Here is a 15,931-nt window from a genome sequence, read left to right as displayed (position 1 = left end):
AATTGGTCCTCTGGAAGATCAGAATGGTAAACCATGTGTAGAGCCAAAAGAGATGGAGAAGATCTTAAATAATTTTTTCTGTATCTGTATTTACTCAGGAGATGGACACAGAGTTTATAGAAGCGAGAAAAAAGCCACATCAACTTCATGGACCCTATCCAGATTATAGAGGAGGTGGTGTTTGCTGTCCTGAGGCAAATTAGGGTGGATAAATCCCCAAGGTCTGACAATGTGTTCCCTTGGACCCTACAGGAAGCAAGTATAGAAATTGCCAGGACCCTAGCAGAGATATTTAAGTTATCCTTAGTGATGGGTGAAGTAACAGAGGATTGGAAGATAGCCAATGTTGTTCCGGTGTTTAAGAAAGGCTCTAAAAATAAACCAGGAAATTATAGGCCGGTGAGTCTGACATCAGTAGTGGGAAAGTTATAGGAAGGTATTCCAAGGGACCAGATATACAAGTATTTGGTCAGACATGGACTGATTAAGGATAGTCAGCATGAATTGTGGGTAGTAGGTCATGTCTAACCAACCTTATAAAGTTTTTCGAGCAAGTTTCCAGTAAAGTAGATGAAGACAAGGCAGTGGATGTTGTCTACATGGACTTTAGAAAGGCATTTGATAAGGTCCCACATGGGAGGTTAGTCAAGAAGGTTCAGTCACATGGTATTCAAGTTGAGGTAGTAAATTGGATTCGACATTGGCTTTGTGGGAGTAGCTCGAGAATGATATTGAAGTTTTATAAGACATTAGTGAGGCCTAATTTGGAGTATTGTGTGCAGTTTTTGTGACCTACCTACACAAAAGATGTAAATAAGGTTGAAAGAGCGTAAAGAAAATTTTCAAGGATGTTGCCAGGTCTGGAGGACCTGAGTTATAAGAAATGAATAGGTTAGGCCATTATTCCTTGGAATTTAGAAGATTGAGAGGAGATTTGATAGAGGTATAGAAAATTATGAGAGGTATAGATAGGATAAATGCAAACTAGCATTTTCCACTGAGGTTGGGTGGGACTACAACTGAGGTCATGGGCTAAGGGTGAAAGGTGAAAAGTTTAAGGGGAACATGAGGAGAAACTCCTTCACTCAGAGGGGCGTGAGAATGTGTAACAAGCTGCCAGCACAAATAGCCTATACAAGCTCGATTTCAATGTTTAAGAGGTACGTGGATGGTAAAAATATGGAGGACTATAGTCTGGGTGTAGGTCGATGGAGGTAGGTAGTTTAAATGGTTCAGCATGGATTAGATGGGCCAAAGGGCCTGTTTCTGTGCTGTACTTTTCTATGACTTTATGGAACAAAAAGCTGATAAAAAACCATAATGAAAAGTAGGTCCTGGTAATAGAGCAATGGAAGCTGAGAAAACTAATGAGAAACTATAAAGAGAAAGTTGTAAGCTAATTCAAAATCATCACAAAAATTTTAGAAAAATGTGGAAGTGAATGATCAGCAAAATGCACCCTTTGTAAAATAATAGTGGTGACATTTTAATTAAATATAAATTAAAAATAATGATAAAATATTTTTTCTCATAGGCAAAAAGTACAATGGGACAAAGTTGATAAATTATGATAAACTTAGTGTTAAGGGTCCTTGCAAATAAATTATCAAAATCCTATGTGCATGTATAGAAAATAATCAAAACACCGTAGTACTGCTCTTGCTATTTATCTGAAGGTTTAGAATTGATGAAGGTAGAAGTTATGTTACAGCTATATAAAGCCCTAGGTAGATCATATGTTAAGTACTGTGAGCATTTCTTGTAAAGATAAAATGACAATGGAGAGAGTAGAGTGTAGATTTACCATAATGATACATATAATGATATGTGAGTGTTTCATAACACTCACATAAGCTTAAAGTGTTATGAAAGAGTATACAAACTGGATCATAAAAACATTGTTCAATTCAGTGTTGAGTCTTGCAGGCTGTAATAAGCTTTGCTGGAAAATCAGATGCTGTTGCATGACTTTACATTTGGATTTGTATTAGCCAATGATAGAGAGGTCAGAGTGGAAGTTGGATGGAGAATGAAACTTAGAGGCAAATGAAAGCTCAGGGTCTTTTGGGGAATGAACAGAGGTGTTTTGAAAAACAGAACTCAATCACTCTGATAGATTGAGTACTTGACTTGAAACTGTATCATTGTCTCTCTTTCCACAGATATGTACTCATCTGCTGAGTGTTTCTATCATTTACTATTTTTTCTGATTTCCAGTATCTGCATTTTTTAAAAATCTCACTCAATCAGTGTTTAGTTTCTCAAATGTAAGTGAGACCACTTTGCAAACACCCAATATAATGTACTACATTGAAAGAAGTTAAACACTGTTTTAGCTGTGATTGTGTCCCCAGATGGAAAGGCAAAAAACACGACTGTGATAATTTGGGTGAAGATTAGGGTGAAGATTCTTTCCAGATATGACACCTTCAATTAGGAGAAAATAACAAAAACAATGATGCTGTGGCCATTTTAAGGATGTAAAACGGGTGTCAAAATGTTCATTAAGCTGGACAAATTCATAGACACACTCTGAGCTGGAGATACTCTGGTGCCAATTGCCTATACCTGGAAGCAAATTTTGATGTTCGTTTACCAAGTTCCTGTACTAGGAGGGCAAAAGGAGCTTTCAATTATTTCTCTGATATATCTGATATTTCTGTAGCCCAAAAGACAGCTTAATGTGTGAAACCATCCAAAAGTCCAAGTTAGATATTCTTTGCTCATTGAGACTTCAGTGAGAGGTAGTGAGAAATAGTGAGACAATGCATTTCAAAAGCTTGTTAAGATGTTTCATCCTAATGCTATCTCTCTTACGAGAATCAGGTATGTTATCACTGACAGATGTCATGAAGTTTCTTGTTTTGTGGCAACAGTATAGTGCAATACATAAAAAAATACAATATTTAATATAAAACTACGTAGTGCAGGAAGAGAGCAAAATAATGTGTAGTGTTCATTGACTGTTTAGAAATCTGATGGTGGAGGGAAAAGATATTCCTAAAATATTAAGTATATGTCCCCTGTACCTCCTCCCAGAAGGAGGTAATGAGAAGAGGAATGCCCTGGATGGTGAACGTCCTTCATGAAGGATAATGCATTCTTGAAGCAGTGCCTTTTGAAGATGTCTTCAATACTGAGGAGGCTAGTGCCCATGATGGAGCTGGCTGAGTCTACAATCCCCTGCAGCCTTTTCAGTCCTGTGCATTGGAGCCTCCATAAATGGCAGAGATACATGTCAGGAAGCTCTCCATGGTACATCTGGAGAAATTTGCTAGAATCTTCAATGACATACCAAATCTCCTCAAACTCCCAAAGAAGGATCGTCGCTGGCGTGCCTTCTTTGTGATACGATTAATATGTTGGGCCCAGGATGCTGAAACTTGAAGTTGATTATCCTTCCCACTGCTGACCCTTCGATGAGGACAGGTCTGTGTTCCCCTGATTGCCCTTTCCTGAAGTCCATGATCAATTCCTTGGACTAATGATGGCATCCATTATTAAGGACCTCTCATCACCCAGTACATGCCCTCATCTCATCATTATAATTGTTATTATTATGTATTGCAATGTGCTACTGCCACAAAATGACAAATTTCATGACATATGGCAATGTTATTAAACCTGATTCTGATCCAGGTCATTGCTTGGCCATGAGTTATCCCAAACCAACTTCCCATAGCACTTCACCACAGTAGGTGTGAGTGCTACTGGGTGATAGTTATTGAGAAAGCTGACCTGCTCTTTTTGAGCACTAGCATGATTGATGCCCTTTTGAAGCAGTTGGGAACTTCCAGCTGCAGCAGTGAGAGGTTGAATATGCCCTTGAACAGTCCAGCTAATTGGTTGGCACAAGTTTTCAGTGCCCTGCCAGTTATTTTATTGGAGTCTGAAGCCTTGTGAGGGTTCATCCTCTGAAAAAATGTTTTGACGTTGGCCTCTGAGATATAGCAGAAGGTCACCAGATACTGCAGGATTCACAAAGGGTATAGTTTTATTTTCCCTTTCAAAGTATGCATAAAAGTTGTTGAGCTGATTGGGGAGTGAAGCATCTTATGATGTTAGGTTTTGCCATGTTGAAAGTAAAGTCTGCAATCCCTGCCACAACCAATATACATCCTACTGCATCTCTAACTTCACTCAGAATTGCTGTTTCACCCTTATGATAGCCTCCCATAGGTAATTCAATTTCAGTGATACATACAAAAATGTACTCCCTATAACAGATTATATTGTACATTTTGTATTTTTACAATTAAAATTATATACTCACTCAATTTTATGTGGACTATGATCCTTACATGGACCATATTTGTAAAGGTACACTTGTCGAGGAATGAAATCTGACGTGAGAGAGATCACTAATCCATTTCCAATAACAGCAAGAACACCAATTACTTCCAGAATTTTCAACCATATTCCTGCATTAAGGTTACGGGCACAAAGAAATAATACTCATCATTTTCTTACTGTCACACTGTTTAGCAAGTTTTATTTTGTATCTTTCTGTATCTATTATTTAAGTCCTTAATAGTTTCATTGGTATGACATGGATTTTGCACGTTGGCTGAGCTGCAATTCATGTTTACACCAAGACACTGAAAGATATTATGAATCATATTCTTAGTATTCAAGAGTGACAACTGAATTGCATACTCCAAGGTGCAAATTGTCATGATTTTCTGTTCAAATTGATGCAACCAAATATGAGATATGCACTCGTGCTTTTTCAGGGTCCATGCTGGGAACATGTTTTTTTAAAACTACTCTGAGACTGTTGGCTAGCTGTTCACTGTGGGGGTAATTGTGGTGGATGTAATCCAATAATGATGTAAGTGGGTTTCCAAGAGAATTATTAAATTCTCAGAGGTTGGCCTCCTTCATGTAATCCACTACTCTCATGTGGCTTTCTCTGCATCAATGAAACCACACGCAAATTGGGTGACTGCTTCGCCAAGCATATCCATTCCATCTGCCACAGCCACCTCTAACTCCTGCCTGCTCAACATTTTAATTCTCCTCTCCATTCCTATTGTGACATGTCAGTTCTTGTTCTACTACACTGGGGCAGAGTAATGCTAAGCACAAACCAGTGGAACTGCACCTCATTCTGCCTGAGCAGCCTACAACCTATCTATAATCTAATGACATGAACTTTGAAATTTTTAGCTTCTAGTACAGTTCAATCTCATTCCTTTTCTTTCTCCTGATCTACTCAGTTAATCCTACACTTACCCCAGTCTCTATCTCCCAATTTCTTTCCTCACCTTCCAATCACTCCATCTGCCCAACAACCACAATCTTCCCATTGTTCCCATCTGCCCTCCTCACCTTCCTCCGTGGATGCTGGACTGCATGCACCACCATCCTCTTCTATCAGATTTGATCATCTTCAGCTCTTTGTTGCTTCCACCTAATCCCTCACAGCTTTTGGCATTATTTCCACTCTCCCCTCCTCATATCCCTATCAACCCTTTCTCACTTACTGTAGATCCATCACTTTCTAGCTCTTTCACCACCTCTTCCCTTCACCATTTTATACTGCCCAGTGAAGGATTTCAACTATAATATTGACCATCCATTTCCCTCCATGGATGCTACCTGACCCATTGAGTTCTCCAGCATCTTCTGTGTTGCTCTAGATCAGAGGAGGAGATCTGAGGTGGGACAAGGGCAGCAGAAAATGAAGTAGTGACAGAAATGGCTGAAATAGAATAGTAAATGTTAGTGAATAACAACAACGAACTAAATCTAAGATTACTGCAAGATTGGAAGAAATGCTACAAATCAGAGATACAGGGCTTTGTTGTAAGTGCCGGAGATCAAAGATGCATATATCAGAATGGTGGGTTAGAGAATTAAGATGCCTAGTATATGGAACCTGAAGTTACTCCTGCAGACTGAATGGAGGTGTTCCTCAGAAGTGTCATCTATCTGTGTTTGATGAGCACCACATGTGCACTAAAATGTTTTGGACTTTTTGGACTAATCAAAGAACAGTACCTTCCCCTCTTCTGAGGTACAGCATCAATAAAAAGTATTCATCACCCTTGGAAGTTTTCATGTTTTACTGTTTTACAACATTGAATCACAGTGGATTTAATTTGGCTTTTTTGACACTGATCAACAGAAAGGACTTTTTGTGTCAAAGTGAAAACAGATCTCTACAAATTAGTCTAAATTTATTACAATTATTAAACACAAAATAATTGATTGCATAATTACTCACCCCCCTCAAGTCAGTATTTAGTAGATGCACCTTTAGCAGCAATTACAGCCTTGAGTCTGTGTGGATAGGTCTCTATCACCTTTTCACATCTGGACACTGCAATTTTTCCCCATTCTTCTTTACAAAGCTGGTCAAGCCCAGTCAGATTGCAAGGGGATCGTGAGTGAATAGCGCTTTTTAAGTCCAGCCACAAATTCTCAATTGGATTGGGGTCTGGACTCTGACTTAGCTACTCCAGGGCATTAATTTTGTTGTTTTTAAGCCATTGCTGTGTAGCTTGGGCTTTATGCTTGGGGCCATTGTCTTGCTGGAAAACAAATCTTCTCCCAAGTTGCAGTTCTCTTGCAGACTGCATCAGGTTTTCCTCTAGGATTTCCCTGCATTCATTTTACCCTCTATTTTCACAAGCCTTCCAGGGCCTGCTGCAGTGAAGCATCCCCACAGCATGATGCAGACACCTCTATGGTTCACAGGTTTTGATGATGTGCGGTATACAGTATGGCTTAGACCAAACATAGCATTTAGTCTGATGGCCAACAAATTAAATTTTGGTTTCATCAGACCATAGAATCTTCTTCCAGCTGACATCACAGACTCCCACGTCTTCTGGCAAACTCAAACCAAGATTTCATATGTTTTTTTTAACAGTGGCTTTCTCTTTGCCACTCTCCCATAAAGCTGCAACAGTGGTATGCGCAGTCTCTCTCATCTCAGCCACTGAAGTTTGTAACTCCTCCAGAGTTGTCATAAGTCTCTTGTTGGCCTCTCCCACTAGTCCCCTTCTTGCTTGGTCACTCAGTTTTTGAGAATGGCCTGGCTCTAGGCAGATTTACAGCTGTGCCATACTCTTTCCATTTCTTGATGATTGACTTAACTATACTCCAAGGGACATTCAGTGACTTGGAAATTTTCTTGTATACATCTCCTGACTCGTGCTTTTCAATAACCTTTCCGCTGAGTTGCTTGGAGTGGTCTTTTGTCATCATGGTGTAGTTTTTGCCAGGATACTGATTCACCAGTAGTTGGACCTTCCAGATACAGGCACATTCAATTGAAACAATCAATTGAAACACCTTGACTACATATAGGTCTCCAAAAACAGATCTCCATTTAACTAATTATGTGACTTCTAAAACCACCTGGCTGCACCAGTGATGATTTAGTGTGTCATATTAAAGTGGGAGAATACTTATGCAATCAATTATTTTGTGTTTTATACGAGGGGTGATTGCTACCAGTGCCACGTGCAGGGTGGTTTACAAATAGTAAGATAGCACAGATCAACACGTGGCTAAAGACGTAGTGCAGGAGGGAGGGCTTCAGATTTATAGATAATTGGGCAGTTTTCCAGGGAAGGTGCACCCTGTTCCGGAGGGACGGTTTACATCTGAACTGGAGGGGGAAAAATATTCTTTCAGGTAGGTTTGCTAGAGAGGCTCCGGTGGATTTAAACTAGGTACGAGGGGGGGGAGGGGAACCAGAGTGTAGGAACAGATGTAGGGAAGAAGGAAGAAAAAGAAAATTGTGAAGTTGTTTGCATCGTTAGTGATAAACAGAGAGTAAGAGGTGGAAAATTTCTTAAATGCATTTATTTTAATGCTTGGAGCATTACAAGAAAGGTGGAGGAGCTTAAAGCATGGATTGATACCTGGAAGCATGGTGTGGTAGCTATTAGTGAAACATGGTTACAGGAGGGGTTGATTGGCAACTAAATATTCCTGGATTTAATTGCTTCAGGTGTGATAGAATCGGAGAGACAAGAGAGGGAGGTGTTGCATTGCTTGTCAGAGAAAATATTACAGTGGTGCTCTGGCAGGATAGATTAGTGGGTTCGTCTAGGGAGGCTATTTGGGTGGAATTGAGGAATGGAAAAGGTGTAGTAACACTTATGGGGGTGTATTATAGACCACCAAATGGGGAGCGAGAGTTGGAGGAGCAAATTTCTAAGGAGTTAGCAGATAATTGTAGTAAGCACAAGGTTGTGATTGTGGGAGATTTTAATTCTCCACACAGACTGGGAAGCCCATACTGTAAAAGGGCTGGATGGTTTGGAGTTTGTAAAATGTGTGCAGGACAATTTTTTGCAGCAACACACAGAGGTACCAACTAGAGAGGGGGCAGTGTTGGATCTCCTGTTAGGGAATGAGATAGGTCAGGTGACAGAGGTTTGTGTTGGGGAGCACTTCGGGTCCAGTGATCACAATGCTATTAGTTTCAATATAATTATGGAGAAGGATAGGTCTGGACCCAGGGTTGAGATTTTTGATTGGAGAAAGGCTAACTTTGAGGATATGCGAAAGGATTATAGAAGGAGTGGATTGGGACAATTTGTTTTATGGGAAGAATGTAATTGAGAAATGGAGGTCATTTAAAGGTGAAATTTTGAGAGTACAGAATCTTTATGTTCCTATTAGGTTGAAAGGAAAGGTTAAAAATTTGAGAGAGCCATGGTTTTCAAGGGATATTGGAAACTTGGTTCGAGAAAAGAGAGATATCTACAATAAATATAGGCAGCATGGAGTAAATGAGCTGCTCAAGGAATATAAAGAATGTAAAAAGAATCTTAAGAAAGAAATTAGAAAAGCTAAAAGAAGATATGAGGTCGCTTTGGCAAGTAAGGTGAAAATAAATCCCAAGGGTTTCTACTGTTATATTAATAGCAAAAGGATAGTGAGGGAGAAAATTGGTCCCTTTGAGAATCAGAGTGGACAGCTACGTGTGGAGCCAAAAGGGATGGGGGAGATTCTGAACAATTTCTTCTCTTCGATATTCACTAAGCAGAAGGATACTGAATTGTGTAAGGTAAGGGAAACAAGAAGGGTAGTTGTGGAAAGTATGATGATTGAAGAAGAGGAAGTACTGGTGCTTTTAAGGAATATAAAAGTGGATAAATCTCCAGGTCCACACAGGATATTCCCTAGGACTTTGAGGGAAGTTAGTGTGGAAATATCAGGGGCTCTGACAGAAATATTTCAGATGTCATTAGAAACGGGGATGGTGCCGGAAGATTGGCGTATTGCTCATGTTGTTCCATTGTTTAAAAAGGGTTCTAAGAGTAAACCTAGCAACTATTGTCCTGTGAGTTTGACGTCAGTGGTGGGTAAATTGATGGAAAGTATTCTTAGAGATGGTATATGTAACTATCTGGATTGACAGGGTCTGATTAGGAACAGTCAACATGGATTTGTGCGTGGAAGGTCATGTTTGACAAATCTTATTGAATTTTTTGAAGCGGTTACTAGGAAAGTTGACGAGGGTAAAGCGGTGGATGTTGTTTATATGGACTTCAGTAAGGCCTTTGACAAGGTCCCACACGGAAGGTTGGTTAGGAAGGTTCAATCGTTAGATATTAATATTGGAGTAGTAAAATGGATTCAGCAGTGGCTGGGTGGGAGACACCAGAGAGTGGTGGTGGATAACTGTTTGTCAGATTGGAGGCCGGTGACTAGTGGTGTGTCTCAGGGATCTGTACTAGGTCCAATGTTATTTGTCATATATATTAATGATCTGGATGATGGGGTGGTAAATTGGATTAGTAAGTATGCAGATGATACTAAGATAGGTGGAGTTGTGGATAATGAAGTATGTTTTCAAAGCTTGCAGAGAGATTTAGGCCAGTTAGAAGAGTGGGCTGAAAGATGGCAGATGGAGTTTAATGCTGATAAATGTGAGGTGCTACATTTTGGTAGGACTAATCAAAATAGGACATACATGGTAAATGGTAGGGCATTGAAGAATGCAGTAGAACAGAGGGATCTAGGAATAATGGTGCATAGTTCCCTGAAGGTGGAATCTCATGTGGATAGGGTGGTGAAGAAAGCTTTTGGTATGCTGGCCTTTATAAATCAGAGCATTGAGTAGAGGAGTTGGGATGTAATGTTGAAATTGTACAAGGCATTGGTGAGGCTAAGTTTGGAGTATTGTGTAGCATTTTGGTCACCGAACTATAGGAAAGATGTCAACAAAATAGAGAGAATACAGAGAAAATTTACTAGAATGTTACCTGGGTTTCATCACCTAAGTTACAGAGAAAGGTTGAACAAGTTGGGTCTTTATTCTTTGGAACATAGAAGGTTGGGGGGGACTTGATAGAGATATTTAAAATTATGAGGGGATAGATAGAGTTGACGTGGATAGATTTTTTCCATTGAGAGTGGGGGAGATTCAAACAAGAGGACATGAGTTGAGAATTAAAGGGCAAAAGTTTAGGGGTAACATGAGGGGGAACTTCCTTACTCAGAGAGTGGTAGCTGCGTAGAACGAGCTTCCAGCAGAAGTGGTTGAGGCAGGTTCGATGTTGTTGTTTAAAGTTAAATGGACAGCTATATGGACAGGAAAGGAATGGAGAGTTATGGGCTGAGTGCAGGTCGGTGGGACTAGGTGAGAGTAAGAGCTCGGTACGGACTAGAAGGGCTGAGATGGCCTATTTCCATGCTGTAATTGTTATATTGTAGCAGTGTGCTACACACAGCGCTAAAACAACCACACGTAGTCGGTGAGTTAGAGTTACGATGAAAAAGGTTTATTCCAACTTCGTGGCCTACTTTAAAGCCTTCCTGTTCCCGCCCTCCCTGGGCGGGACTGCTGTGGGGAATGCATATTCCCAGACCCTTTCCGCGCGCGGGATCTTCCCCCTGCTGGTGAAGATGGCCTGGCGCCCTTTTTGGCGCCGGCCTCTCTGCCTGCGTGCGCTGTTTTGTGAGCCGGTTCGTGTGGGCTAGAAAGTGGGTCGCCACAATATCGTTATATATAAGTTCGTGGACTAAGGTAGAAGGAGTCAATTTTAGAAAACCTAGCACAAATTTTTCAACATAGTCCTCTCTTACATTTACACACTTAATCCAGCGGTCGTGAAGCATACGGATTCCTTCTTTGTAGAAGTCGGCATCCTGGACCTCCAGAAAGTGGTATAAAGGTGTGATTGATAAGTTCATGGCCTAAGGTAGACAGATGAGTTATACAGCTCTTGTTACATGCACGTGTAGTTCATCTCTTTCAGTGACTATGCAGAAAGTTTGAAGTTAATAACTCATCTCCTTCTACCTTAGGCCACAAACTTATCAATCACCCCTGCTGTGGACGACTTCTGGAGGTCCAAGACCCCGACTTCTACAAGGAATGGATCTGTATGCTCCACAACCGCTGGACTAAGTGTATAAATGTAGGAGGGGACTATGTTGAAAAATAAATGTGCTAGGTTTTCTAAAATTGGCTCCTTCTACCTTAGGCCACGAATTTATTAATCACCCCTCATATCTGTAATTAATTTAGATCACTTTGATCACTTAGATCATTTAGATCACTTTAGATCTGTTTTCACTTTGACACGAAAGTCTTTTTCTGTTGATCAGTGTCAAAAAAACCCAAATTGACTCCACTGTGGTTCAATGTTGTAAAACAATAAAACATGAAAACTTCCAAGGAAGCTAAATACTTTTCATTGGCACTGTATATGGTCACCTTCTAGGATCAAGAATGAATTCAACAATTTATTTTCCCTCACATTTCCAGCGATCAGGGTCTTCTTTTCTCAAATTCAAGTAACTTGAGATCTATTATTTAGAACTCAACCTATGCCCACACTTTTTTAGATGCTCCCCTGCCATTTTTGCCATTCAATCACTCCGAGCTTTGAATACAGCATTGACTTTTCCTTTTGCTTTGTCTACTCCTTCCTCTCGTCCTCTCTTCCTCTGCCACCTATTTTTTTTACACCTCTAACTTTTCAAAATTTAAAATGGTAATTGGTCTGAAATATTAACTCTTATTTCTTTCTCACAGATGCTGCATAACCATCTGAGTACTTTTTGCAATTACCATTTTAATTAGGGATTGGAAAGTGTAAATTTAATTTATGGAGCATATCTCCTGAAGAAGAACTTAAGACCTAAATCAGTAACTTATACTTGAACTCAAAAAAAAAATTGGCCTTGCATAAAATTCAGTTTTCCATGGTGAAGGGAAGGATGGGGGAGGGGTTGCATGGCAAATACACAATTCCTCTGGCTTTGGAATCATGATGAAGAGGTAATTTTAAATCCTGCCTCTTATTTACCCAACTGGATAGATGGATTGATTAGGGATAGTCAGCACAACTTTGTGAAAGGGAGACTGCATCTCATGAACAGAGTTTTTTGAAGAAGTAACCAAGAGGGTAGTAACCTTCAATGAAAGCCTTTGACAAGGCCATGAATGATAGGCTGCTATGGGAAGTTATACCGCATGGAATTCAGGGTGAATAAGCTAAATGGATACAGAATTGGCTTGATGGTAGGATACAGGTGGTGATGGTATAAGGATGTTTCTCAGGGAACTGCTCAATATACTGGCTGTCTTGTTTCTCCACTCTCAATCCTCATGCAAGGTTTCAACCTTCGACAATTCCTTATAGATGCTGATGGAGCTGAAGGGACTTACTGAAGGGTTTTGGCCCAAGACGTCAACTGTACTCTTTTCCGTAGATGCTGCCTGTCCTGCCAAGTTCCTCCAACACTTCATAAATGTGGCTGATTGAGCTGTTGAGTTACCACAGCAGACTGCTTGATGGAGGCAGGAACAGTAACAGCATTAGGAGAATGAGCAGGGTATAGAAGGATATGGAATTAAAGCAAGGTAGTGGGATTAGTTTTAAGAAACACGATGGTTGGCATACAGTACATATGATGGGCCGGAGGGGCTGTTCCTGTGCTGTAGAGCTCCATGACAACATGTCCCCACTGTCTTCTTAGTTCATTCTAGATTGCTACCACCCTATGGATGTAAGAATTCTTACTCTGATTCCTCCTTAAATCTTTCACTCCTCACCTTAAATGTTTGCACCTTGGAGATGTTTCTTACTACCTATGCCTCACTATTTTCTTATGCCTCATTCAGGATCCCTTCAGCTTCCTCTGTTCTATTGAAATAAAACACAGCCTTTCCAGTCTTCCTTCATAACTGAAACCTTTGATCCTGCCACTTCCTAGTCAATCTCCTCTACACTCTCTTAAGTGTAATAACACCCATCCTACCAAAACTGCCCAATATAGTCCAGCTGTCGTCTAACTAATAATTTGTAAAGTTGAATGAAGGCCTTTCTGTGGAAAATAAAAGTAGGTACAAGACAAATCCATGATTCTCCCCTTATCCAAATCTAAGAAATGCTTAATGGCCAAGACTATTAAGAGATAAATCTGCCCGTCTACAAAAACTCACAGAACAAAAGAAATACAGTTGGGCCAACAACTGTATTATGGACTTCTACCAAATATATTGTGCACTAATTATTTGTCAGGCACTACAATAAAAGCTAATATAATCTAAACAAATCCAGAGTAGGTTACATGGTCAGCACAACATTGTGGGCCAAAGGGCCTGTAATGTGCTGTAGATTTTCTATGTTCTATGTTTCGTGTTCTAGATCAAATTATAACTTGTCAAGGATACATAGAAATAAATTTATCTACATACCACTGAATAAAATAAAAGCAATCATCAAAATCTTACCAATATCTTTTGCTTTCCGTGGTATTGGTCGTTTGAAGTGCCATATCATCTTTCTGGCATCCAATCGAATTTCAAATATGTTATTTAGAAAAGCTAGTAATGGAGCCAATGGAAAGGCTGCAACGAATATTGTGGTGAAACCATACTGAATTGCTGAAAAAAATGACAAATAAGTTGTCACTAAACTATAAATCAATAGCCATCATTCATTGTTAGGGCTCAAATAAATGATAGTTGTTTGGCAAAGCATTGGAGGCCATCTACTACAAGCAAGCCAGGCTCCAACATTGGACTTGATGACATTACAATCGAGTATTCAAGAGGAATGCAGGACAAATATAGTATCCAAACAAATTTGCTTGCAACAGGCAAGATAAAGCATCAGACAGACAGTGACTCAAACAATACTACAGTGTAATTCTCTGAAGCTCATGAAGATATTAAAAATACAAATTTAAAGAGTTGAGTTGTAATATCTGTAATTCAGATACACCTCAAAAGGCAGTCTTTGGCAGTGTGTCCACCACAATAGGACTTACTTAGCTATACAATGCTCTCTCCAGGGCAATCAAGTAACAGGAGGTTGCCAAATCCTTTAACCAACTTTATATTTACCAGTTACTACCATCTTGCCATTGTTATTTTAAATATTATTGGGCATAAATTTATCAGTGCAATAACAAAATACAGCATTGTAACAGTGTTCCCACAACTAATGAATCAGATCTAAGCTCTACAATCCTGCCACATCCAACTGTAAATAAAATAAATAGGCATCCATTAGTCTCATGGGACCATGGATTTGCCCCTTGGAAGGTTTCCAGGGCGCAGGCCTGGGCAAGGTTGTATGGAAGACCGGCAGTTGCCCATGCTGCAAGTCTCCCCTCTCCACGCCACAATGTTGTCCAAGCGTAGGGCATTAGGACCCATACAGCTTGGCACCAGTGTTGCTGCAGGGCAATGTGTGGTTAAGTGCCTTGCTCAAGGAAACAACACGCTGCCTCAGCCAAGGCTCGAACTAGCAACCTTCTGATCACTAGACGAACACCTTAACCACTTGGCCACGTGCCAGCGGTAAATGGTGTTGGACAATTTAGCAACTCCCTGGATCAGCAGACATACTCGGTGATTGGGGAGCACAGCACATCAATGCAAAAGAGAAAGCTCAAGTATTTTCAAGAATTTTCATTGAAGTGCCTAATGGAGAAGACATCTCTGCTTCGTCCTCAGCTTATTTGATTCACTTCATGTGATTAAAATAGAAATTACTTAGGAACAAAGGCTAAGGGCACTTTGTTGACTTTCTAGCAAAGGTACACAAGACTTGCTCTCCAGAACTTGCTGCATCATTAGCCAAGCCTTTCCAGCATATCTACAACAATGGTATCTAACCATCAATGTGGAAAATTGCCAAAGGATGTCATATCTACAAGAAACAGGACAAATCCAGTTTGGTCAATTACCACCCCATTAGTCTACTCTTGATCATCAGCAAAGTGATCGATGGGATGATGTATAGTGCTATTATGTAGCACTTATAAAGCAACAACCTACTCAAAGAAGCTCAATTTGGGATCTACCAAAGTCAGTCAGCTCAAGATCTCATTACAGTTTTAGTATAAACATAGACAAAAGAGCAAAACTCCAGATGTAAAGTGATGCCAAGGCAGCATTTGACTGAGTATGGCATCAAGGAGACCTGGCTAAACTGGTGTCAGTGAGAATCAACAGGAAACCCCTTCACAGGTTGAGACCATATTTAACACAAAGAAAGATGGCCGTGACGGTTGGAGATCAATAATCTCAGTGTAGTTCATCTCAGTGGAGGAATTCCTCAGTGTAGTGTCCTAGGCCCAGACATCTTCAGCTATTTCATCAATGACCTCTCTTCAATCATAATGCTAAAAGTAGAGAAGTTCATTGATGATTATACAATACTCTGCATCACTCATTGTTCCTCAGATAACATAGCAGTCTACACCAAATGCAGGGAAGACCAGGACGATATCCAGACTTGGGCTGAAAGATAGCAAATAACATTTATGCTATACCAATGCCAGGCAATGATGATATCAAAGAAGAGAAAATTTATTTATTGCCTTCTGACATTGAATGCCATTATCATTACTGAATCACCCATGAGCAATATCCTGAGAGTTACTATTAACCAGAAACTGAACTGGAGTAACCATATAACCAATGGGGCTACAAGAGCAG

At 40.1% G+C, this 15,931-nt stretch overlaps 1 protein-coding gene across 12 annotated transcripts in view; it reads right to left on the bottom strand.

Annotated features, from left to right (window-relative positions):
* The window catches only part of LOC140205111 (anoctamin-9-like), a 141,144-nt gene that overhangs the window by 15,061 nt on the left and 110,152 nt on the right, over nt 1-15,931 (bottom strand). For 10 of the 12 annotated variants that reach the window (XM_072272305.1, XM_072272307.1, XM_072272308.1 and 7 more), the window contains 2 exons: nt 13,715-13,867; nt 4,274-4,421 (listed from right to left, as the gene is read on the bottom strand). In XM_072272305.1, coding sequence (XP_072128406.1) covers nt 4,274-4,421; nt 13,715-13,867 — 301 coding nt within the window. The remainder of the gene's footprint in view (nt 1-4,273; nt 4,422-13,714; nt 13,868-15,931) is intronic. The other 2 variants (XM_072272316.1, XM_072272315.1) reach the window with 1 other exon arrangement.

Source organism: Mobula birostris, chromosome 11, assembly GCF_030028105.1.
Source record: "Mobula birostris isolate sMobBir1 chromosome 11, sMobBir1.hap1, whole genome shotgun sequence".
Taxonomy (NCBI): domain Eukaryota; kingdom Metazoa; phylum Chordata; class Chondrichthyes; order Myliobatiformes; family Myliobatidae; genus Mobula; species Mobula birostris.
This window is presented reverse-complemented; position numbering and strand designations above follow the sequence as displayed.